Source organism: Sarcophilus harrisii, chromosome 3, assembly GCF_902635505.1.
Source record: "Sarcophilus harrisii chromosome 3, mSarHar1.11, whole genome shotgun sequence".
Lineage (NCBI taxonomy): Eukaryota > Metazoa > Chordata > Mammalia > Dasyuromorphia > Dasyuridae > Sarcophilus > Sarcophilus harrisii.
The window spans coordinates 62,532,740-62,555,820 of record NC_045428.1 but is presented as its reverse complement, the minus strand read 5'-3'; the positions used below and the strand labels follow the sequence as shown (position 1 = coordinate 62,555,820).

Below are 23,081 nucleotides of genomic sequence, written 5' to 3'. Positions count from 1 at the left end.
CCTGTTAGTGACATATTCTTTTTTCTTTTGGCAAGGCAATTGGGATTAAGTGTCCAGGGTCACACAGTTAATTGTCTGAAGCTGGATTTGAATTCAGGTTCTCCTGATTGCAGGGCCAGTGCTCCATCCATTGTGCAATTTAGCTATCCTAGTGCTGTGTTCTACAAGGATCTCAGGAATGGCTTAGGTCACGGGACTGCAAACTTTTGAGGCATGCTAAATGGTCTGATTGTTGCACTCCTTGTTTGAACCTTGCAGGCCCTGGATCTCTCTTTGGCTCTTTGTAATATAATTTCAGGCTTCCCTTTAGTAATAGAGAGTTGCTGGACCTTGTCCTTAATTATAAGGAAATCTTTGCAAATTCAGATTGAAAGGACTGTGGGTGACTTCTAATCATTATTCCAGGCCATGGTTACTCAGCTGCAAACTCAAGCGCAGGTCTGTAGGTTGAATCTAGAGTCTGGCTCTGGGGGCTGACACAGTGCTATTGTAGGCTCAGCCATGGTCCTTCCTTCCCTGCCTAGTTTTAGCCTGCTGGATCTGTGACTATTCTGAGGTCAGAACAATACTGATGCTCTTTTCCTCCTACTGCTACTCTTGCTCCCTGCCTCCAGTATAAGCTACACTGCTTATAATGAGCTAGAAGGCCCTTCTTGCCCTTTTCCCCAACCTACAAGCCTACAGATCATTTCCCTGTAGTGACCTGATCTGGGAAAATGACCGACTATTGTTTGTCCTTGAATTTCTGGTACTCTTCTGCTGATGCTCTTCCTAAGTCTTTGCCGGGGTACTCATGGGGCAAAACCAGCTTGCATTGTCATTGTTCTTTTAAACTACAGTAATCCACAAATGGGAGTAATAGGAGACCATTATGTCCTTAATCCTAGAACCTACGATCCTTTGAATGTAGCTGAGATTACATTACCTTTCTTGATAGTATTGTTGATTCATACTGAGCTTCTTGGAGTATGGTAATATCTTTTGACTAACAAACTACAGTAACAAAGCCTTTTCCACATGAAATCCAATTTTTTTGAACCCAAGTGTAAGACACTACATTGATCCCTAATAAATTTCATTTTATTAGAATTCAGCCCAATTTTCTAGTCTCCTTAGATCTTTTTGACATGCAATGTATTGACATCCAGATGGGGAATATCTTCATTGAACCACCTTCTGTGGGTAGCAGAAAAAAAAAAAAAAAACAACTCCTTCCAATGGAGAATTTGAGATCTGGGATACTGGTGCCTACAAGTTCACCACCGATGAGATGAAGTGTGTATACAGTTAGTACTCTCAGAACCACAGTTCCACAAAAAGAAAGCCAGTAGAAGCCAACAAGCAAAAGAGTACTATTACATACCATGAACCCCTTTTCCACTCCCAACAATAAGTGAATCCTATTTTAAGGATTTTTTTTTAAATTTTAAGGCTATTTAAGGAAGAGCCTCTGCTTTTTTTGTACAAAACATGTCCAATGGAAGCTTCTTGAGAGCAGCTGCTCTTTGCCTTCCCCCAACCGGTGCTCGGATTATTATAAATCCTTAATAAAGATTGTTGATTGACCAAATAGAATTATTTTAAGGGCTGGTCACCACACTTCAAATCTTTCCTTATATATCCAGAGTTGATGATTCTTTGTCATCACTTGACTGTTCTATTTGTCAGGACCCCAACCTCCCCCACCATGATGAGGTCAAATGCTATTGACAACTGCTCCTACTGCTTATTATCTGGGTGGTGAGGTGTCCTTTCCCTTGCTCTGCTCCACTGAGGAGGAGGTTTGGGTTTTGATGTATGTCCAAGCTAAGCTCCTTGTGAACTCCTCCTGTCCTTGGAAAGATGTGGCTCCAGGTTCTGTATCCAGAAGCCTCAAGGCTGCTCTAGGCTCCCTCTTGCCTTTGCTACTCCCACTCCAGATCACAGAAATTCCTCTTTGGGGTTACAGGCACAGACACCATATCTGGGGTAAGTTGTCTTCATTGTGACAAAAACTCCTTTTCTGAAAGTGCGAGTTTTGCCCGGGATGCAAACTCTCTGTAAATAAGTCGAATGCAGATGGGTGTGCCTGTCAGTGCTCCCTGATCTTCAGAAGAGGCAGTAAAACAAAATTTCATTGTGAGCATTTAAAGACTCATTACAAATCCATGTGTGAATGGTAAGCTCCTCCAGTGGGATTAGTTTGAACTGTCACCAAAGCTAGTGGCTGAGGTCTCACTAATCACACTCTCACCAGGGCCTTGTCCTTGTCTGAACCTGAGGGGGACGTGAGAAGATATTTTTTTCCCCCAAGCTATGTAGCTGTTAATTGAGAAAAGATTAGAAGACATATGAGTAAGAGTGAAGCACTTACAGAAAAAAACAAGGAGGAGAACTGCTATTTTGGACCTGATCTCTACCAACAGGGAGAAGTGAATTGCTGAAGCAGAAATTAGAAATTAACTTTGGAGTGGAGGGAGCTACTACTCCATGTCAGAATTTGTGATGGATGAGAGGGAGGTTAGACCTAATCTGATATGCACTTCAGGCTTTGGCAGAGCAAATTTCAAAATGTTCAGAGAAAGAACAGGTAGGGATCCCATAATCTACCATTCCGCAGGTCAGTCCTAGTGGAATGGGGGACTCTCAAGAATGAATTTCAAAGAGGAAGAAAAAGAGGGAAACTGTCCAAAGAGATGATTGTGGGTGTATAAGGTACCATTTACCAAGCTAAGTAATTTTTTAAATGGAGAATTTTTTTTTACCAGATCTCAAACTTTATTAAGTGGTAATTATCTTTTTTTCAGTTTTATAGTAGTAACAATTTTTTAAAAAGCTTTTTAATTTTCAAAAGATATGCATGGATAAATTTTCAATATTAATCATTGCAAAATCTTATGTTCTAATTTTTCCCCCTTTCCCCCACCCCCTCCCCTATATAGTATATAATTCAGTATATGTTAAATATGGTAAAAAATATATGAAAGAACTTTCTTTTACAATAAAGTAAAGCAACTGACTATATTTATGCATAGTCCATCACATGTCTGTAAAGATGAGGGAAGTGCAATTTAAATTTTTAAAAGTTGTATATAGAAAATGGAGGCAAAAACTAGTAATGGAAATTGAAAAAGTGACAGTCCTTTAAAAATTTCTTTGTAATTAAAAATGAATTGAAGTTGGACAATTAAAAAAGACTTTTTTAAAAACTTATGTGGCTAGAAAGAGGATTAAGGAAGGACAAACCTTTTTCTTCTTGTACTGAGGCAAAAAAAAAAAAAAGAAGAGTGGGGAATTGAGACTTAAATACAAAGTATCAAGTTACCTAACTTAAGCTACCTCACAGGAGCTAGATGAATTATATCCCATGGAACTGACATAACTGTCTAGTGTGTTGATAAAGCCACTATTAGGGATATTTGAAATGTCAGTAACTGGGGAGATACAATAGCTTTGAGGAAGAGTAAATATCCTAAAATTTTTTAAAAGAAACCTGCAAACTACAATCTGGTGAACTTGACTCTGATTGTTGCCAAATTCTGGAATGTATTGCTAAAAAAATAATTAGGAATCAAGCAATGATAATAAAGCTAGAATTACTTCCTTTCTCGACAGGGTTAATAACCTGGCAGACCAAGGGAATAATATAGATAAGAGATTTTAGCAAAACATTTGATGAAGTGTTTCAAATTCATCTCTTGGAAAAAAATGAAAAGATGGGACCTAGATAACATTACATTTAGGAGGCTCCAGAAGTGATTGAATGACTGCACTCAAAGAGTGTCCATTAATGGTTCAATATCAATTTGGAAGGCAGTTTTTAGTGACGTGCCAAAGGGATGGCACATAGGTACTTGTGATGCTTAACATTGTAATGGGGAGATATTAGTAATATGTCTAGAGGAAGGCAACTGAGATGAGCATGTCATGCACATCAGGAGCAGTGGAAGAAATCTGGTATGCTTAACCTGGAAAAGAGAAGACAATAGTGAGGATATGATGATGTCTTCAAATATTCAAGAAACTTATGTGGAAAAGGGATTATACTTGGGAGATCTTTCTGCTTGGTTTCAGAGGAACAATGGAAACTTGGTAAAAAGCTGTTATATAAAGGCTTGATATAAATAAAAACTTCCTAACAATTATAGCTTTCTTAAAGTGGAATGAGAGGCACCTTGCTATAGTGAGTAGAAAAGGGTCTTCAGAATCAAGATCTGAGTTTGAGGTTAGTCATTTAGTGCACCCAGATATTTCTCTAAGACTAAAATTTGAGGAAAAGTTGCTAGTCAGAATTGGTACAGAGTTTTTCCCCACCAGTATACCTACCCCGCTTTTGGACAAAACAATTGGGAGGAGAATGAGCTTGCCTTGGGAAGTGGAGAGTTTTTCCTCACCAGAAGTCTTCCAGTGAAGACTGAATGATAATTTGTTGGGAATGTGGGTAGAGATTTTTATTCAGGTTAGGTTGGATGGCTTCTGAGGTATTTTCCAACTTCGAGAATTAACTGTGGTTGAATATTCCCCCCACCAAGAGCAACTGTTTTCAGAGAAATACAGTATTTACAAGTATAGGGAATTTCTAGGATCAATTAGTCTAACTCCTTTTCACTTTTCAGATAATGAAACAGAAATGAAGAGGAGAGTGGAACTTGTCTAAGACCCCACAATTGGCTGAGAGCAGAGCTGCCTTTTCTTTGGGACTCAGCAGCTCTCTTGCCAAGCTGTAGTCCTCCAGAAACTTCTTAGAGAATAACACCATCTTCTATTTACAACTCTTAAATATTGTCAGGTGCCTTTTCCTTGATCCTGTATTACATTGTCTTTATTATGCAGAGAGGGAAACTGAGGCTCATAGAGGTTGTTTTTCTCCTAGAGTAACAAATAATAAATAGTAGAGCCGGAATTAGAAGTCAAGATTTTCTGAAGATGTAATTCTCACTATGTTGAGTTGTTTCAAACCTGTGAGTTGTGAATGCTACTTTGATAAATGAATAAAGCAGCTTTTTTTTTTTTTTTGAGTGGGGGGACGTTAGTATGGAGAGGTTATTTACGTGTTATGTGGCAGTGGGGGACATAAAAGGAGGGTCCCTCTGCAGTGGGAAGGGGGTGTGTTTGGAGGATTGTGGGAATTGAAGGCTCCCTGAGCAGTAACTAAGGCTGATGTGCTGGGGGCCTGCAGAGGTGCAGCCCGAGGCGGGGGTGGCGTGGGGGAGAATGGCTGGGTCCGGGAGCGAGCGGGGAGCGGGCTCGGCCCGCGTGGTGTGAGTCACGACCCCACTCGCGCTCTCATTGTAACGGGCCCGAGGCTCAGCTGAGCTGCTGCGCCGGGCGGGGACTGAGGAGGTGGAGCCGCGGGGCTGCGGGTGCGGGTGCGGGGCTGCGGGTGCGGGCTGCGGGCTCGGGCGCCTGCGTCTGTCTGCCCAGTGCCGCCCGGCCCGCCCCGCTTGTCTCGGTCTCCGCCAGAGGTTGCACGGGCGCCCGGAGGCCCCGAAGCGGAGCGTAGGAGGGAAGGAGATGGGAAGCTCCCGGCCCCCGGCGCTGGCTCCTGAGCCCCGAGGTACCGATGTGGGGGGCGGGAGGAGAGAAGAAGAGGAGGAGGAGGAGGAGGAGCGGGGGCGAGGGGACCGGATGCGGGGCGTGGCGGGAGGATAGGGCTGGGGGCTCTCCAGGCCAGGGTCCGAAGTGAGCCCGAGCTTGGTGGAGAGGGCGACGGACTACGGAAAGGGGGGCGGAGGAGAAGGTCACGGGGATGGGGGGAGGGCACCCCGGCTTCCTTGGGCGGGGGCGGGTCCCCTACGAGCATCCAGAGATGGGGGCAGGGAAGGGATGTGGAAAGAGTGCCTATGGATTGGGTGGGGGGGGCGGTGGAGGAAGCGGTGCCGACCCTGGAGATAATTATTTGACCCCGCAGGGGGTGGGGATGGTGCACTTTTCCTGATCCTGTGCTCTTCACCTCTGCTCCTTCAACCTTCAGACCTCCCCACTTAGATGCTGTACCCGTTCAGTGATAGGAGACCGACAGGGACCCACCCCCAATCCCCAAACGATGGCTAACGGACTGATCCCACCTCCCGGGGGCGCCTCTCCTCTCCCCCAGGTGAAAGAGTTTGTCACAGATGGGCTTGCGTTGGTGTTTGGGAGAGGAAGCTACTCTGGGGCAAGGGGTGGGGGTTGGGGGAGATCATGAGAGGGGTGATCTTTTGGGAGGAGAGAAAGAGCCTCCATGGGATGGGGTCTTTTAGCCTAGAGGAGAGGTTCTAGAGAGCTGCAATGGAAGGACTTGGGGTTTTAGAGCAGTTCTGAGGAAGGCTGACCAAGGCTTGGGACTCTGACTCAAGGATGGCTCCAGCATCCGGGCCTAAGTGGCTTCCAGGTGTGTACAGATCAAGGATACTTAGGAAGAGGTTATCTGGGGTCTGTAGGTCCGGGTGCCGGTGAAGGAGCCTCCTCTGAGCCCCGATGGAGAAGAAGATGATGAAGACTTGGGAAAGACCTTGGCTGTCCGCAGGTTTGGGGACCTGATCAGCAAACCTCCTGCCTGGGACTCTGAAAAACCAAGCCGAAGCTACAGCGAGAGAGACTTTGAGTGTGCGTAGCCCTAGGGACCCCAGCCTGTTATCACCATTATTACCATCATCATCATCACCGTTCTCACAATCATCAGCATCAGTCTCAGTCACTAGTGCCATTATTTGCTGGCTATTGTGCTGGTGATCCACACTGCCTCACCCCATTCTCTACTGCAGGAGCACTAGACATTGGCACTTAAAGTATTAGTAGTAAGATGTAGCCCTACAATCTCTGTCCAGTTTCTCATTTTTATTTGTTCCCTTTTCTCCCCCATCCTCTTAGTCTCCCCCATTTCTCTCCCTTTTGTCTACTGCTCTGTCTTTATATCCCCATCTCCCCTCTTCAGCTCCTCACTTGTTCCCCCATCCCTCTCCTTCCTGATACCCGTCTTCTCTCGGCTTCTCTTCTCCCCACCTGTACTCCTTCTGATTTGGTTGGCCCTCATCAGGTCACAAGGCCCTGGACACAACTGAAGGGGGAATGGTGACCTAAGGAAAGATTATGGGGAGATCTCTTGTCTTGAGCTTAGAGGGGAAAAGGTAGTGTGTTGTGTAGGCCCGAGAGAGATGGTAGGGACTTGGGAGGAGGGCCCTAGAAACTGTGACTAAGGTAAGGTATATGAGGGGTGGGCGTTGCCGTGCCAGGGCAGGGGCCTGAGGTTGACTCTCCCTGCAATCTCAGTTCACCGTCACACATCCCACCACACACACCATCCGCTGTCAACTCGACTGCCTCCCCCACACAAGTTTCGTCGACTACCCACCACCTCTGCCGGTCGGGCCAGGAGAAAGAGGAAGAAGGAGAAGACCTCTGCTCCCCCTTCTGAAGGCACCCCTCCCATCCAGGAGGAGGGGGCAGCTGGGGCAGAGGAGGAAGAAGAGGAGGAAGAAGAGGACGAAGAAGGGGAGTCTGAGGCAGAGACATTGGACCAGGAACCCTTGCCTTTAGGGTCCCCAAGCAGAGCCAAGGTAAGAATGACTTCCCTGGGAGTCGAGGTGGGCCTGGAGTGGTGTTGAGGTGATGATATGTGAGGCAGAATTGCATGGACAGTGCCATGGGGGTCATAATGGCTGAATGGCCAGGGGAGGGGTGGAGGGAGTAAATGTCCAAGGGACAGAGGGACACTGAAGGGTGTGGCTTTGGGACTGAGTGGGCAGTCGGAGTAGGGAACCCAGCTCTGAGGCTTCATCCTGTTGACCCCCAGTTTTCCATTGGGAGTGATGATGATGACAGTTTGGGCATCCCACGGAAAAGTCTCTCCACAAAGTCCTTGTCTCAGCCTGGGCTGGGCCTGGACCATGACTCTGAACAATGCAGCAGGTATTCGCCACTAACTCGGCCACTTCCTCAGGGACTGGACCCTTCCCCAGAACCGCAGTCACTGGGCCTCGGAGAGAGGCCCTTTCTAGAAGGGTCGGGAGTGGTGCCCAAAGGCACGTGGGCCTCTTTTCTGCCACTGCTCCCCTGCCCCACCTCCCCCTCCTCCAGATTCTCCTGGTCCTAGAGCCGGGGACTCTGGAGAAGCCGGGGGAAAGGCACTGCCTGATAGCGATCCTCAAGTTATAATCTCTAACATTGAGCGGGGTAGCTAAGTGGCACAATGACTAGAGCCCGGCCCTGGCACCGGGGGCCCTTAGTCCAAGTTTGGCCTCCGATGTTTGACACTTACTAGCTGTGTGACCCCGATGTAATCCTGATCGCCTTCCCCAGACAAAAATATATGATCTCTAATGTCGAGTAATAGAAGTACTAAGGAGTATTGAACTAAGAGGAGGAATAGAGGAAAAAGGAGGGGAAGGGGTAGAGTGGGATGGAGAAAGAACCCAAGAGAGAAGGGGGGAGGAAAGGAGGAAGCCAGTGGGATTGAATGGGTGAAGAAAGTTTGGAGAGAATGAGGAGGAGGGGGCAGGAAAGGGGGGTGAGAAGGGCTAGGGGAGAGTACTGACCCTTCTTCTCACCTTCCTTCCTTGACCTTTAGGAGAAGCTTTTCCTCCCCAATACAACTAAGTGGCTGCTGTTTCTCAGGCCTGCCTTGTAGGTTGGGTGGGGAGAGATCAAGGGCTCTCCTGAGGGGACAGGGGCTGCGATTTTCCCCTCCGGGCCCTTGTCAGGTCTGACTTCTCCCCGAGAGTGCAGGTGAGGGAAGCAGGGGCCTCTTCTCCACCCCAGCTCCCTGCCCCAGCTGTACTCTTCTCCCAGTCCCCCTGTTCCCCGGCCCCGGACCCCTCGAGGCATGGATGAGAAGGCCAGGCCATGGAGTCCATCAGCAAGTTATGACCTGCGGGAGCGCCTGTGCCCTGGCAGTGCCTTGGAAAACCCGGGCAGCCTGGAGCAGCAGGTGCCCACTGATGAGGCTGAGGCTCAGATGCTTGGCTCTGCTGATCTGGATTACATGAAGAGTGAGTGAGAGGCCCCTCCTGGACCCATCTCTTAGACTCAGGCAGAGGGGCCCTACTGGGCTTGGAGGCAGGAAGGTGTGGATATTTCCATCTTGGGCTTTTAAGACCCTGCAAGAGTCACGTAATTGCTCTCAGCCTCAGTTTCTCTATCTGTAAAATGGGAAAAACCATAGTGCCCATTTCACAGAGCTGTGAAACTCTCTGGAGATGATATATGTTCAGCACTTTGCAAACTTTAAAGCACGTTGCATAGATATGAGATCTTGTTAAGACACAGCTTCTCTCACAGCTGTAAAATGGGAATAATGATACTTAGAGGACTTACTTCTTAGGGGGCTTGTAAAGAGATCTTGTTAAGACACAGCTTCTCTTGCAGCTGTAAAATGGGGAATAATGATACTTGGAGGACTTACTTCTTAGGGGGCTTGTAAAGATCAAGTGAGATAACACCTGGAAAGCACTTTGCAAATCTCAGGGAGCTGTTTAAAGGCTTTTTAAAAAAAATTATTATTATTTTAAAGTATCGCTTCATTTTGTACACTGCCCTTCACCTTTTATTGTTCTCCTCTCTCTCTACCCCCTTTGCCCTTTTCTCTCCCCTCCCTCCCTCTCCTTGACATCCACTGGGCTTTTGCGCATTCCCTCTTTATTATCAGTAGCCTGTTTTCTGTACCACCTGTCATCACCCATGAAGCTCCATGCCCTGGGCAAGCTCTGTGCCCACTGACCACACCCTCCCTTTCCTCCCTCCCTCTCACAACCACGACATGGAGGCGGGGTATGGGGGGGGCTGTTGCTGCTGCTTTGAGCACAGACACGTCATGGAAAGTAGCCAGGGCCTCAGGACAGGGGCAGGAACAATCCGTCCGATGGCAGCAGCAGGATGGGGGGGGGGGGGGGGGGATAGAAGGGTGTGTTTCAAGGGCCCAGGTGGGGGCTGGGAGCTGGGGGCACTACCCTCTATAGAGGGCTTTTGCTGTCCCTGCTTCCTCCTTTCCCCTCCCTGCCTCGGCTGTGGACCCTGAATGTGAGAGCTCGCTGCTGGTCGGAGTGGGCATGTGGTCATAGCACTAAGCTGTGCCCAATCACAAGGGGGTGATGGCAAATAAGCTGGAGGAGGCGGAACAGAATGGAGCTCAGGACACTAGGTCTGAGGCCAGGCGGGGTCCTCGGGAGACTCTGGGCTTCCCTCTTCAAGAACATCAGGCCTCGGAGGACTTTGAGGCGTTTGCGCTGGAGTTTGAGGATTATGACCTGTGGGAGTTGATCCGGGGCCATCTGAGCCCCATGGCTGGGGAGCTAGCTCGTGAGTGACCCTCCTGCCTTCTAGGTCACAGGTTTGGAAGGGGGGCTTGCGGGCCACCGGGGAGTGGTCACGGAATAAAAGCAGAGAGGAGTGTAGGATCCTAGAGCTCCCATGATACAGTCAAGGGGGACTGAGGCTGAAGGTCATTTGTGGATCTCTCAAATGGGTCAGCAGGGATGTGCATCCACTGTATGGATGGATGAGAGGCTCTTCTCTAGAATTAGACTGTGCTAGCCTTGGGTCTGTGCTTCAACTGTATGTTCTTGGTGTTTTCAGCCTGTATTTAGAGGGTAGACTTGGGGGCTAAGGTGACCGTGTTGGGCAGGATACCTAGAGTAGACTTGGCTGTGCTTCTGAGGATCCAATTCCTTCATCTTTCTCGAGCCAACAATTACCCCCTTTCCCCTAGGTCATCGGCTGGAGGATAACCCTGGAGTTCGGAGGCATCTTGTGAAGAAGCCTTCCCGCATCCAGGGGGCAAAGAGTAGCCCTGGAAGTCTGGCTCCTGTTTTGAGGAGGAAAAAGAAAAAAAAGAAGCTGGACCGGAGGCCTCATGAGGTATGGGGAGCTTAGGGTAGATGGGTCTGAAAGGCATCCTTCCCCACCATTTTGTGTCCCCGGCCTCACGCTCTTTCCTTGTGTTCGGCTCGTAAAGTCTCGTCTGTGCATCCTGACCCCAGCCTGTTCTTCCAGTCTCATTGGACATTATTCCCCAAGCTGCGCTCTTGTGATCCAGACTGGCTCTGTTCTTCACATGTGGTAGTCTCGCTCTGACTCTTTGCCCTTTCCTCGTCCGTCTCCCATATGTGAAGTGAACATCTTCCTCACTCCCAGCTCTTCTAAGCCCCTTTCTTCCTACAAGACACAAACCTTTCCTGGTGCTCCCCCTCCCTTGAGCCTCTCCAATGACCTTATGTGTGATTTCCACATATTTATTTTCTTGAGACCTATTCTGCATAGATTGCTGTGTTCTTGTCTCTTTCAGCAGAATGTGAGCTCCTGGAGGATAGAGACTGTGTGATTCCCTGTCTGTGTATCCATAGTACCTAGCACATCTAACTAGCAGACCCCTAATTATTACTTGTGAATTGGTGCATTCCCTTCCCTCCCTCAGAATCCCAGATTCTCAGAGTTGGAAGGGACCTCAGAGCCCACTCAGTCCATGCCTTCCCTGCGTAGGAATCCTGTCTACAACATGATGAACAAATGTCTGGAAGAACTTTACTGGGAAAAAGCCCTTTTTTCTCCAGTATCCTTTCTTCATGGCAGTGTTTAACACACTACCTGGCACATAGTAGGTGCTTAATAATTGTTTATTGACTGACAGTCTATTCTGCAGTGGAATGGCACCAATTGTTTGCTTTATTGCAAGACTCATTTTTTTTTTCTTCTTTTGCAAGTTCCCTCTCTTTCTAAGATTCCATTTTTTATACTTCTCTCCCCATCTTCCATCTCCCTGGTGCTGACCTTATTGATCCTTCAAATATTTATAAAACCATAGAATTAGAGCAAGAAGGGACCCCAGAGACCATCTTTCTCAGTCTCCTCATTTTACAGATGAGGAAACTGAGATCCAGTGACATGTCCAAGGTTATCTGAATATTGACTATTAGAAATGGGATCTGACTATTAGAAATGGGATCTGAACCCCCTCTCTGAACTTCTGGACTGGTATTCTTTCTAAGAGGCCATTTTTTCCCTCTTTTTTCTTCCCCAGGTGTTTGTGGAACTAAATGAGCTCATGCTGGATAAGGCCCAGGAGCCTCAGTGGCGTGAAACTGCTCGATGGATCAAGTTTGAGGAGGATGTGGAGGAGGAGACCGAGCGTTGGGGGAAGCCCCATGTCGCTTCACTGTCTTTCCGAAGCCTCCTGGAGCTGAGGAAAACCATTGCCCGAGGTATGAGCTCTTCCCCCATCCCTCCCATGCCACATAGGGAACCCTGTAGCTCCTCAATACTTTCCACTCCCCCATTTGTCTTCCTTGTGTCCTGTCACCTCATCGTGAAACTCATTGGTCACTAACACTGGAGGGCTTCTAGAAAGAGATAGATGATACTGGACTGATATTGGAGTCTAAAACCATCCATTTAGACTTGGAAGGAACCTCAGTGTAGTCTAGTCCAACCCTCTTATTCTCCAGATGAAAGCCATGAGGCCCGTGGAGGCCAGGAGATTTGTCCAGAGTCAGATTGTGGCCAGCAAAGCTGTGATCTGAACTCAGGCCCTCCTTCTCTAGAACTAGCTCCATTTCAACTTCAACATGGTCGGCCTGGGGCCCAGGGCCATGTTCTTGCATATAACTGATAATCATTCTCGGGGCCAGGTCCACTCTCCTTGCTCATCGAGTGAGCTCCATGGAGCAGTGATTGTAGCTCTTCTATCAGCCCATCATGCTTCATGCTTTTCAAATTTACTTTTTTATGTCATTTTCCCTTCCCACATAGGAAACACTTAATAAATACTCATTGCTTCATTGGATTAGATAGGAACTAAGCAAGCTTGATTTTTCTTCTCAGTTTACAGCTAAAGACACTGAGACATAGAGATTATTAAATCCTGAGGTGACAGATTAAAAAACTTATTTGTGGCAGAACAAGAATTTGAACCCAGACCTTCCATCATGTAATCAAATGCTCCAACGAGAGGACCACTGTGGCTCTGGGACTATGACCAGGGTCACAGGATCACTGCCATGATGGATTCGGTCTGGAGTAGGCAGTAGGGAGGAAGAGCTCTCTAAAATTGTACGATACTGGTTTGTTTGTGTTTGGTTCTGTCCCTCTCCATGTTCCAAGTGCCTCACTCGATGAGGCCATGGATATCTTTAGGGATGAGAGGTTGAAGAACCCAGGTGTAGATGCTAGTGTCTTCCTGGGGGCTGGTAAGGACTGGTAAGAAGGGTATTTCTGAGCCCTTCCCCATCAGCATTCATACTTCTCTTCCCATATCCTTCTTGCCTACCTACTTGTCCTCTCAGGGCCATCTCCTGGACCTAGATAGGACTTCCATGTATTGAGGCTATATATACTCCATATTTCTTCTTTCTTTCCTCTATCAGAAATCTGCAATTAGGAAAGAGTCTGATAAATTTATTCAAGGTTGTACAGTGTCTGCTTTAGGGATCTGAGAAACTGGGTTTAAGTCTTGGCTCTGGGTGATCTTGGACAATTCTCTGGGTTTCTGTTTCCCCATCTATAAAATTAAGAGGCTGAATTTGATGGCTTGAAATCTGTGATACTAAGAGATACAGCCTTAGGGAAGGTTTCTTTTTAAACTAGGGTTAAAGTTTTCAGTTTAGGGAATGAAATTCAAATGCAGACTTCCGTAAGTGGATAGAGACTTGTTTTGGGGGCAGGATTATCTTCCTGGTATCCTTGGATTTTGCTCTTGTGTGGTAGGGCCGGCACCTTCTCTTGAGCTGTGTCTGTCCTGTGCCCATGATTATAATTCCTGCTATACAGTAGAGCAGACACTAGACTCTCCAGTGCCTCACTCAGTGGGACCGTGAGTGTCTTTAGGGATGAGAGGTTGAAGAACCCAGCTGTAGACGCTAGTGTCTTCCTGGGGGCAAAGGGCTAGGACTGGTTAGGAGGGTATTTTTGAGCCCTTCCGCATCAGCGCTCACACTACTCTTCCCATACCCTCTCAGGGGCCACCCTCCTGGACCTGGAGCAGACCACCCTGCCCGGTATTGCTCACCTTGTGGTAGAAACCATGATCATGTCGGACCAAATCCGTCCTGAGGACCGAGCAAATGTGCTGCGCACTCTGTTACTGAAACACAGGTACCAGAGCTGCTGTGTGTGTGAGCAAGTGCGAGTGTGTATGTGTATGTGAGTCAATGTGTTGGCAGGGCAGGCAAGGCACATGATTGGGTCATAAACAAGCAGAAGGATTTTGTGGGATCTAACCCTTTGTGGTCCCCTCCTGCTTCCTGCCCAGCCACCCTAATGATGATAAAGATGGAGGATTTTTCCCCCGAAATCCATCCAGCTCCAGTGTGAACTCCATGCTGGGGAATCATCACGCACCTGCAGGCCATGTTTCTGACAGCGCTGTCCCTGCCATGGGGGATGACCTCAGTGAACCGGCTCCGCTCTGGCCCCATGATGCTGAAAACAGAGAGGTGAGTGGCTCCCCTTCAAGCTCTGACCCTCGGTCGAGTCAGAGACGATTCGATTTGGTTTGAATTAATTAAAGCTTGGTTAAAATCGTATCCCGTGGATGCCATAGCCGGTGACCTCATGGCCCTCTTTTCACTTGGGTGGGCGAGGTGAGCCGTGAAACAGGTACACGACAGAGTGAGACAGCTTGTGACTGTCTAAATGAGGGATGGGAAAGGAAATCAGTCTGGCTAATGGGTGATGACATCACCACCTTATCTCTAGTGACCTGAGAGCCTAAATCTCCCCAACATGGATCCTCGGGCATTTCAGGTGCATCCCCAGATTGGCCCATGGGGTCAGCTTCGGGAAGTCTTGAAGCCCATCTGTTAGTCAGACAGGGGCAGGAATGTGCTCCATGGAGGCCCACTCCCACCAGCCAACCATGGATTCCCAAGAAGGTCACTGAAGCCCACGAGGGTTAAGACTTCTGGGGTCCTGGGGCATTTCCAAAGCCCATCGCATTTGCAATTTGCTTTCTTCATGACAATTCCTATAAATAATGAGCAAGTTGTCCTTCTCTGTTTTCAAATGGAGAAGCTGGATGAACCTGGGAAAGCTGAGGTGACTGGTCTCAGATGACGATTTCACCCGAGCGGCTAGTCCTTTGCTTTTTCTTTTACCTCATATGGCTGTTCTTTCTCTCAGCCTACATCCTGAATAGCAGAATTGTTGAATTTCAAACTTGAAGAGACATTATTGGTTATTTAATACAATACCTTAATTGAAAAAATAAATACATGTGGGAAGTCTTGGATTTGACCATAATGACTCATCTCCTAAATGGGATGCCCCCCCTTCAGTCTGCTACTTGACTAGTTACCATAGAGCTTCTCTTCATCCTGGATTCTAAGGTAATCCAGGGATACACTGAATATTTTTTTAATTACTAAAATTGTAACTTCTTTCTCATTAATTAACCAGTTACCTCAGAGCTCCCAACTCAGGTTATTAAATATTACTCATTTAATAAACTGGAGAACAGTTGCTTCTTTCTACCCAAATCCCAATATCCTAGGCTTCAAAAAACATTGGTTACTGGGTCTGTACAATTTATTAACAGAATCTATAAATCATAAAACGAAGATATGAATATTTATTTGTATTTTTTAATTCCAAGATAGGTTATTGCTCTAGTTACTTCTAACCATCACTTTAGCTCTTGGCTTTTTCAACTGTATCATTTTATAGAGTAAGAAACTGAAGGTTAAAGAGGCTCAGTGATGGAGAAAACACATATCAAAGCTAAGATTTGAATCTGGGTGGTTTCCTGAATCCAGCACACTCTTTTATCTATATCACAGAGTGCAGTCTATTAGTCAATCAACAGACATTTATTAAATACCTCCTGGATGCCAGGCATTCAGCAAAGAGTGAAACAGAGTGTACTCTTCCTCCACTGGGGAATTCCTTGACCTGGGGAATGATGGGCTAAGAGGATCCTGAGTTTGGGTCCTAGTTCCAATGTCGGCTCTGTGTTCTCAGAAGCCCCCGTACATCCCTGGGGGAGATGCCCACCGAGGGAAGAGCCTGAAGCTGCTAGAGAAGATTCCTGAGGATGCAGAAGCCACTGTTGTGCTTGTGGGTGAGATGAGTTAGGGAGAGGGGAGAGCTGGGGGAGGGCTCGGAGACTTTGGCTGTTTAATCTTACCACGGAAGGGTCCGCCTTTCTCCCTGGTTCTGGGCCATGGCCAAAGCTCACGGCTCCCTCTTTATCCTGCCAGCCCCGTGCCACCGTATCTACTCCGGCCTCTGCCCCTTAGGCTTTCGCCCTGTTATCTACTCTGTGTTCCTCCCCGGGCAGCATCCTCTTTTCTCTTTTATCCAGCATCCCTCTGGCTCTGGCCCCTCTTTTTGTCCGTGTTCCATAGACTCCCTGTCTCTCCAGGCTCGGTCCCTTTCTTGGAGCAGCCTGCCGCGGCCTTTGTCCGGCTGAACGAGGCTGTGCTCCTGGAGTCTGTCCTCGAGGTTCCTGTGCCTGTCCGCTTCATCTTTGTGATGCTGGGGCCCCGAGAGACCAGCACCGACTACCATGAGCTGGGCCGCTCCATTGCCACTCTCATGTCCGACAAGGTCAGCCTGCCCCCAAGCCCGCCGCTGAGCCCCTCCAGAGGGAAACCCGAGGTTCCAAACACATGGCGCGTACTAACCTCACGAACCAGATTAAAATATGATTGGGAAACATTTAGCAAAAGAAAAATGCAATAAAGCATAACTAATGCTAAAAGATGGTTTTTAAAGTTGCTATGTAGCTTGAAGGGATCCTTGTGGATGGTTTAATGGCTTTCTGAGTTTGAACCCTGCTGGTTTATTTGATTGTGAGAAGGGCACTCACCCACCAAGTTTTTTTGGGGGTCCCAGAGTTCCATTGTTCATTTTTTGTGATTCCTCCCAGCCCTCTTTCTCTTCCCCTTAAAGAAGAGATTCATTGTGGCTCCCTCAAAGAGCCCTCCAGTGCTCTGCTGGAGGCTGACTCTGAGTGATGGAGGCCCCTTTATGGTTGGAGGCCAGGCGGCGGCCGTCCTTTTGCCTCAAGCTCCTGGTTCCTCTGTCCCCAAGCTGTTCCACGAGGCTGCGTACCAGGCGGACGACAAGCAGGACCTGCTGGGCGCCATCAGCGAGTTCCTGGACGGCAGCATTGTGATTCCTCCGTCGGAGGTGGAGGGCCGCGATCTGATGCGGTCAGTGTCCGCTTTCCAGCGGGACCTGATCCGGAAGAGGAAGGAGCGGGAGGAGGTCAAGACCCAGATGTCCTCGCCGGATTTGTACAGTGCTTCGAGGAAAGGTCAGAGCTGGGTGCCAGCCCCCCGGAGACCCTGCCCCAACCATGGGGCACTCTGTTTTAAGAGCTTGGTGCTTCTCCTGTTCTTAGAACTTGCTCTGCCCCTCCCAGGCCGTGCTGGCCAGAGGGTGGGCAGAATGGTGGGGCAGGCTCAGGGGGCTTGTGACCTCCTGTGACCTCCTTTGTCCCCCAGATCTGTCCTTGCAGACAGGAAGCTCCGACGGAGGCTCAGAAGACGACCCCCTTAAGAGGACGGGCTACATCTTTGGGGGAGTGATCCGAGATGTGCGACGCCGGTACCCGCACTACATCAGCGACGTGACGGACGCGCTGCACACCCAGTGTTTGGCTGCGGTGCTCTTTATTTACTTTGCAGCCCTGAGTCCAGCTATCACCTTTGGGGGGCTGCTGGGTGAGAGAAGCTGGGGGGGCTGGGGGAGGGGTGCCATGAGGCGCGTGACTGGGCACTGCTCTTCCACTGCTGTCAGGGATCGGCCTGAGACATGGAGGGAGGGGTGGGGGGAGATGGGAGTTCGTGGGCATGAGGGCCCTGGCTGTCTCACTGACCCCCTGCCCACCCCCAGGGGAGAAGACCGAGGGGCTGATGGGTGTGTCGGAGATGGTGGTCTCCACTGCCGTGATCGGTATCATCTTCTCCATGCTGGGGGCCCAGCCGCTGCTGGTGGTGGGCTTCACGGGGCCATTGCTCGTTTTTGAGGAAGCTTTCTTCAAGGTGATACCCTTGTTGTCCCGCCCCCTTCCCCCTATCCATCCAGTGAGCTTTCTGTGCCCCTGCCCCCTTGACTATCCCCCAGACCTCTCCATCCTGTGCCCTATGTCCTCAGAGCCTTCTCCCTGCCCCTCATCCTGCCAGGCCCAGTCCCCTGGTGGGCCTCATGTCGGTGACTTCTGTCCTCTACATGCCCCCAGTTCTGCCAGGCCCAGCATCTGGAGTTCCTCACAGGACGGGTTTGGGTCGGCCTCTGGATAATCATCTTTGTGGTCATCCTGGTGGCCGCGGAAGGCAGCTTTCTCGTCCGGTACATCTCGCCGTTCACCCAGGAGATCTTTGCTTTTCTCATTTCTCTCATTTTCATCTATGAGACTTTCTACAAACTCTATAAGGTAAAGACCAGTGGATCTGGCAGAGGGCTGGGAAGGGGTCTGGATCCCCTGGAAGAGACAGCAATGGGGTGACCGGCCAGAGGGCCTGGGAGGATGGCACAAGGGTCAGATAGCCTTCAGGCCTGGGGATGGGCAGATATCCGTCTCATACCCAAGGGGTGGTGTGAGACATTTGGTGGGATGGGGGGCTTACCTTTACAGGTGTGTAATGACAGATCACTTGCTGCATTCCCCTGCAGGGTTGTTGATGATGGCCAGCATCACTTTTGCTTTGCAGGGGTCTTTGTGAGTGAGAGAGACACTCACCGGCAGACTTGTACGTTAAGATTCACCTGCACTAGTGTGCGATGGGTCTGTGTGACATTTTCACCTCTACAGGTGTTTAGGGAACATCCCATACAGGGCGAGTACCCTCAGGATTCAGACTTGCAAAGGGCCTTAGAGTCTGACCAAGATCTGAATTCGACTGCACTGCCTACCACGGAGGGCCCCCCGGGCTCCCAAAACCAGCCCAACACTGCACTGCTTTCCCTCATTCTCATGCTTGGGACTTTCTTCATTGCTTATTTCATGCGGAAATTCAGGAACAGTCGATTTCTGGCTGGAAAGGTGAGGGTTGGGCCCAGGAGGTCTGGGTCTAGGAGCCAGGGAGTGTGAGGGAAAATCCTTTGTCTTCCAGCAGTTGTGAAAGGGAAATTTAACCCTTGGTTCTTCTCTTTAGTGGGCACAGGCCCCAGGACATGTGGCTTAGGTTTGAGCTAGTTTTCTTTTTCAGAGTGTTAGATGGGTGTCCAACTTTGGATGGAAGTCTGGGCTTTGGGTTTCAGAGTATGGATATTCTGAATGGACTCTGGTTCAGACTTTGTAGGGAAGAGGGTGGGCCTTCTCTGTTATCCCCACGCTGCCTGGAGTTTGCATCTCATCCATGCTGTCTGCTTCTTCTCCCATTCTGAGTGTTTTCTCTTCTTCTACAAGGTACGCCGGATTATTGGAGACTTTGGGGTCCCAATCTCCATTCTGGTGATGGTTTCATTGGATTACTTTATCATTGACAACTATACCCAGGTGAGGATGCCTCTATTCTCAGCTCCCTTCCTACCCCAGAGGCTGTTTTTTTTTTTTTTTAATGTACAATTTAATTCAACTCAGCAAATAGTTATTATGCACCTGTTGTTGGTAACACATTGTGCTAGGTATCCATGGTACCTGAGAAGCCAGGTTGACCATTCTCATTCTTCTGTGTTAAGGGTGATGAACTGTCAGTTATTATCCAGGTATCTGAGTGTAGCCATGCCTAAGAGGACTGTTTATTGTCTTCAAGTTTCAGAAATAGCTGTGCTTTAGTCCCTCCATTGCTGTGGCTTCTCCCCACATCCCTACCCAGGTTTTTTGTTTTTGTCATCCAGAAGAAGGCTCAGCCAAGCCCTAGCAAGGAGCCAATCCATGATGTGATCTGTAGTTGAGATCCGTGGAGGTGGGGGAGCTCTGGAAGGCCAGATGGAGGGGGGGCTCACCACAAGAATGATGGTGGAAGAATTGAGCTCTGGGGAATATTGGGGGAGAAGGGAGTTTCAGAATTGCTGTACCTTGCTTCCAGCTCAGTGTAGAATTCTCTCTGGGCCCTGAGACTTGGGGGATCATGGCTTGGATAAGCTTTTGAGTATGTGCTTGTACAGAGCACTAATGGGGGAGGAGTGGGGCCCTGCACCATAAATGTCACTCCTTCCAACCCTACAGAAACTGAATGTGCCTTCCGGGCTCTCAGTGACTTCCCCAGACAAGCGTGGTTGGTTCATCCCCCCCTTGGGAATCTCTCAACCTTTCCCACCTTGGATGATGGTGGCAGCAGCTGTCCCAGCGCTTCTTGTCCTCATCCTGATCTTCATGGAGACACAGATCACTACGTGAGGGGGCAGGGGCAGGGCAGAATGAGGGGTTAGGGTTGGAGTACGGGGCATTCAAGGTGTGAGTCAGGGTTTGGGTTTAGGCCTGGCCTCACTGCTAAAGTTGGGTCTCTGGGGGACATACGGGTATAGATTTTAAATTTCATTTTGGCCAAGTATCTGTATTCTTATTTATGTATTGGAGATGTCTGTAATTTATCATCTTATCAAATGTAAAGATTTTTGTGTGTGATTTTGGGAGAGACACAAAGCTCTTGTCCTCGAGCTCAAAGTGTAGTGGAGGGATGTTGGAGGCATGAATAGCTTAATCTCTGGGTGCCCAAGAGAGCTCTCTTAGAGTCTCTAGTTGTGATCCAGAGGCCCAAGAGAAGTCACCACCGACTAAGGGACTGAGGAGGAACTTCCTGGGAGAGCAGGTGCCCTTTGAGTTGGGCTTTAGAGAAAGGGCAGGGATGTAACGGTTGGGGTTGGGTTTGGGGGGCTGTGGTGGCATTCTGGGCACGGGGAACAGTATCAGCAAAGACCCAGCTGCAAGAAAATGGGGAACTGAGCAGTCTTAAGTAGGAGAGGATCCTCAGCCTCTTAACAGTCGAGCTGCATTGCAGCGGGAAGGTTTCTTTCTCTCCAAATCTTTCTTACCTTTCCCTGTGCCCCATGTTCTCTCTACCCTCTCCATGCCCCCGGCATGAAGTTTACCTTGTGCCTCCAATCCCTGGCAGGCTCATTGTCAACCAGAAGGCTCGTGGGCTTCTGAAGGGCTCAGGCTTCCACTTTGACCTCCTGTTGATCGCCTCTCTGGGGGGCCTGTGTGGGCTCTTTGGGCTCCCCTGGCTCACGGCTGCCACCGTTCGATCTGTCACCCACGTCAATGCCCTCACTGTCATGCGCAAGGGCATCGCACCCGGGGAGAAGCCCCAGATCCAGGAGGTCAGGGAGCAGCGGCTCACGGGAGTGTTCGTTGCCGGCCTCGTGGGTGAGTTGCCCACCCAGTTCTCCCTGGCCACCCCTGGGGATTCCTCTTGCTCCACACTCACTTGGGCCCCATGTTCCTGCTCTTGGCGCTGCTCCTGGGGCCCGTGCTTTCTCTGACTTCGTCCCCTGCGTGCTCTTGCCCACGCTCTGGCTCGTCCCATGGAGCGCGATGGGGGCGCACAGAGGGGTCAGCGCTGTCTCTCTCCCACAGGTCTGTCCATTGTGATGGGTCCGATGCTGCGTAGGATCCCCCTGGCCGTGTTGTTCGGAATCTTCCTGTACATGGGCGTCACTTCTCTGTCGGGGATTCAGCTCTCAGAGCGGGTAGTGCTCTTGCTGATGCCTTCAAAACATCATCCTGACGAGCCCTATGTGACCAAGGTGTGGGTCCTGGGGGGTCCGACGGCCCGGGAAGGGAAGCAGGGCAGGGCAGCAACCACGGTCAGCGCAATCGGCCCATTAGTGAATGGCCCCCAGCCTGGCCCTGGCTCCGGGCCCCCAGAACTGAGATTCCGCTGGTAGATGTGAGGGACAGGTCGGGGGATGGGCGCCCCTGCTGTGCTGCCCGGTAACCCGCTCTGTCTCCCCGAAGGTCAAGACTTGGCGTATGCACCTGTTCACCTTCATCCAGCTGGGATGCATCGCACTGCTGTGGTTGGTGAAGTCCACTGTGATCTCACTGGCCTTCCCCTTCGTGCTGCTGCTCACGGTACCACTGAGGCATTGTGTGCTGCCTCGGATCTTTCATGAAAGGGAACTTCAGGCGGTGAGAACATGGGGGGGGGCGGGGGCTGGCAGGGGCTGCGGGAGGGGTCGTCTGCGGGCCTGGGCAGAGGAGAGTGGGAGAACGAGGGACATGGGTAACTGCAGGAGAGCCGGACTCGAGTGGTGAGGTCAGGGAAGAAGCAGGAGTGAGACCCCTGAATTCTGTCCCTTCTTTCTCTTACCCCCCCAAACAGCTGGACTCCGAAGATGCCGAACCCAACTTTGATGAGGATGGCCAAGATGAATATGATGAGCTCCACTTGCCAGTGTAAAAGCTGGAGAGGAGGTCCCTCAGAGAACACTGGGAGGAGGGGAAGCCCGGAGGTCCCCCCCAGCTTCGACATGGGGTCTGAGCAAGGACCCAGCCCTGCAACTGATGAGACATCTGACTGCTCAGAGACGTGCCTGGCACTGTTACCAACCCTCAAAGCAGAGGGACCTCCCTGACTTCCACCCAGGACTCTGCTTCCTCCTCTCCCACACCCCCGTCCCCGACCTTCGTCCCAATTCAGCTTTGAACCTCATTACAACCAGACGGCTCATCTTCTGACTCGTTTCCTCTGTTGCATCTTTCCTCTCCTACATGCAGGAGGCTTCTTCCTTCAGATGCTGCTTCCCCAGATCCCGTTCTTAGGGTGGCCACAGAGCCTGAAGGGCATGGGAAAGGCCCAGAGCTTTTGCGGGATTCTGGGAAGAGTCCAGTGGGAGGGAGGGAAGGCTGGGCAGAGCAGTTCGACGGTCAGTGCAGCCGGCCCATTAGTAAGCACCCGGCCTGGCCCTCTGGGCCATATGTGGGTATACAGGAGGCACTTCTTCCAATTCCTAGCTACCTACAGCCCTTCTTCCAGGCCTCGGTCTTCCCTGAGTCTCACAATGACCAAACCCATTCTGAGGCAATCACTCTGTTCCCCACCCCAGTGTACAGGGTTTCCTTAGAGAGCCATCAAAACCTAGTCCCTACCTACACCTGCCACTGCTGGAGGGATAAGGCCATGCCTGTTGTCTGGGTTACCCTAGAACCCCCATTTGCCCATCTTTCTTGGAATCCCCTTCAATGGTCTACTGAAATATGGTACCTTGTTTCACACTTAGCATCTTGGGCTCTGAGGGGGCTG

General features: G+C 49.8%; 1 protein-coding gene across 6 annotated transcripts; it reads left to right on the top strand.

Moving 5' to 3' along the window:
- The first annotated feature begins 5,199 nt into the window (after positions 1-5,199).
- On the top strand, positions 5,200-22,516 carry SLC4A3 (solute carrier family 4 member 3). Of its 6 annotated transcripts, none has more exons than XM_031957974.1 (23): positions 5,200-5,536; positions 5,954-6,076; positions 6,402-6,567; positions 7,231-7,517; positions 7,754-7,869; positions 8,749-8,948; positions 10,664-10,812; positions 11,972-12,152; positions 13,905-14,040; positions 14,198-14,381; positions 15,904-16,003; positions 16,307-16,491; positions 16,978-17,203; positions 17,394-17,612; positions 17,785-17,933; positions 18,131-18,325; positions 18,704-18,934; positions 19,301-19,390; positions 20,063-20,229; positions 20,949-21,202; positions 21,413-21,582; positions 21,794-21,967; positions 22,161-22,238. In XM_031957974.1, the coding sequence occupies exons 2-23, from the start codon at positions 6,026-6,028 to the stop codon at positions 22,236-22,238; spliced, it is 3,708 nt and encodes a 1,235-aa protein (XP_031813834.1). In that variant the 5' UTR covers positions 5,200-5,536; positions 5,954-6,025. The 6 variants fall into 6 exon arrangements, with proteins under 6 accessions (XP_031813834.1, XP_031813835.1, XP_031813833.1 ...); XM_031957975.1 differs by having other exon boundaries at positions 5,202-5,536; positions 8,719-8,948; positions 14,249-14,381; positions 22,161-22,516; XM_031957973.1 differs by having other exon boundaries at positions 5,202-5,536; positions 8,719-8,948; positions 22,161-22,516.
- Positions 22,517-23,081: the final 565 nt, after the last annotated feature.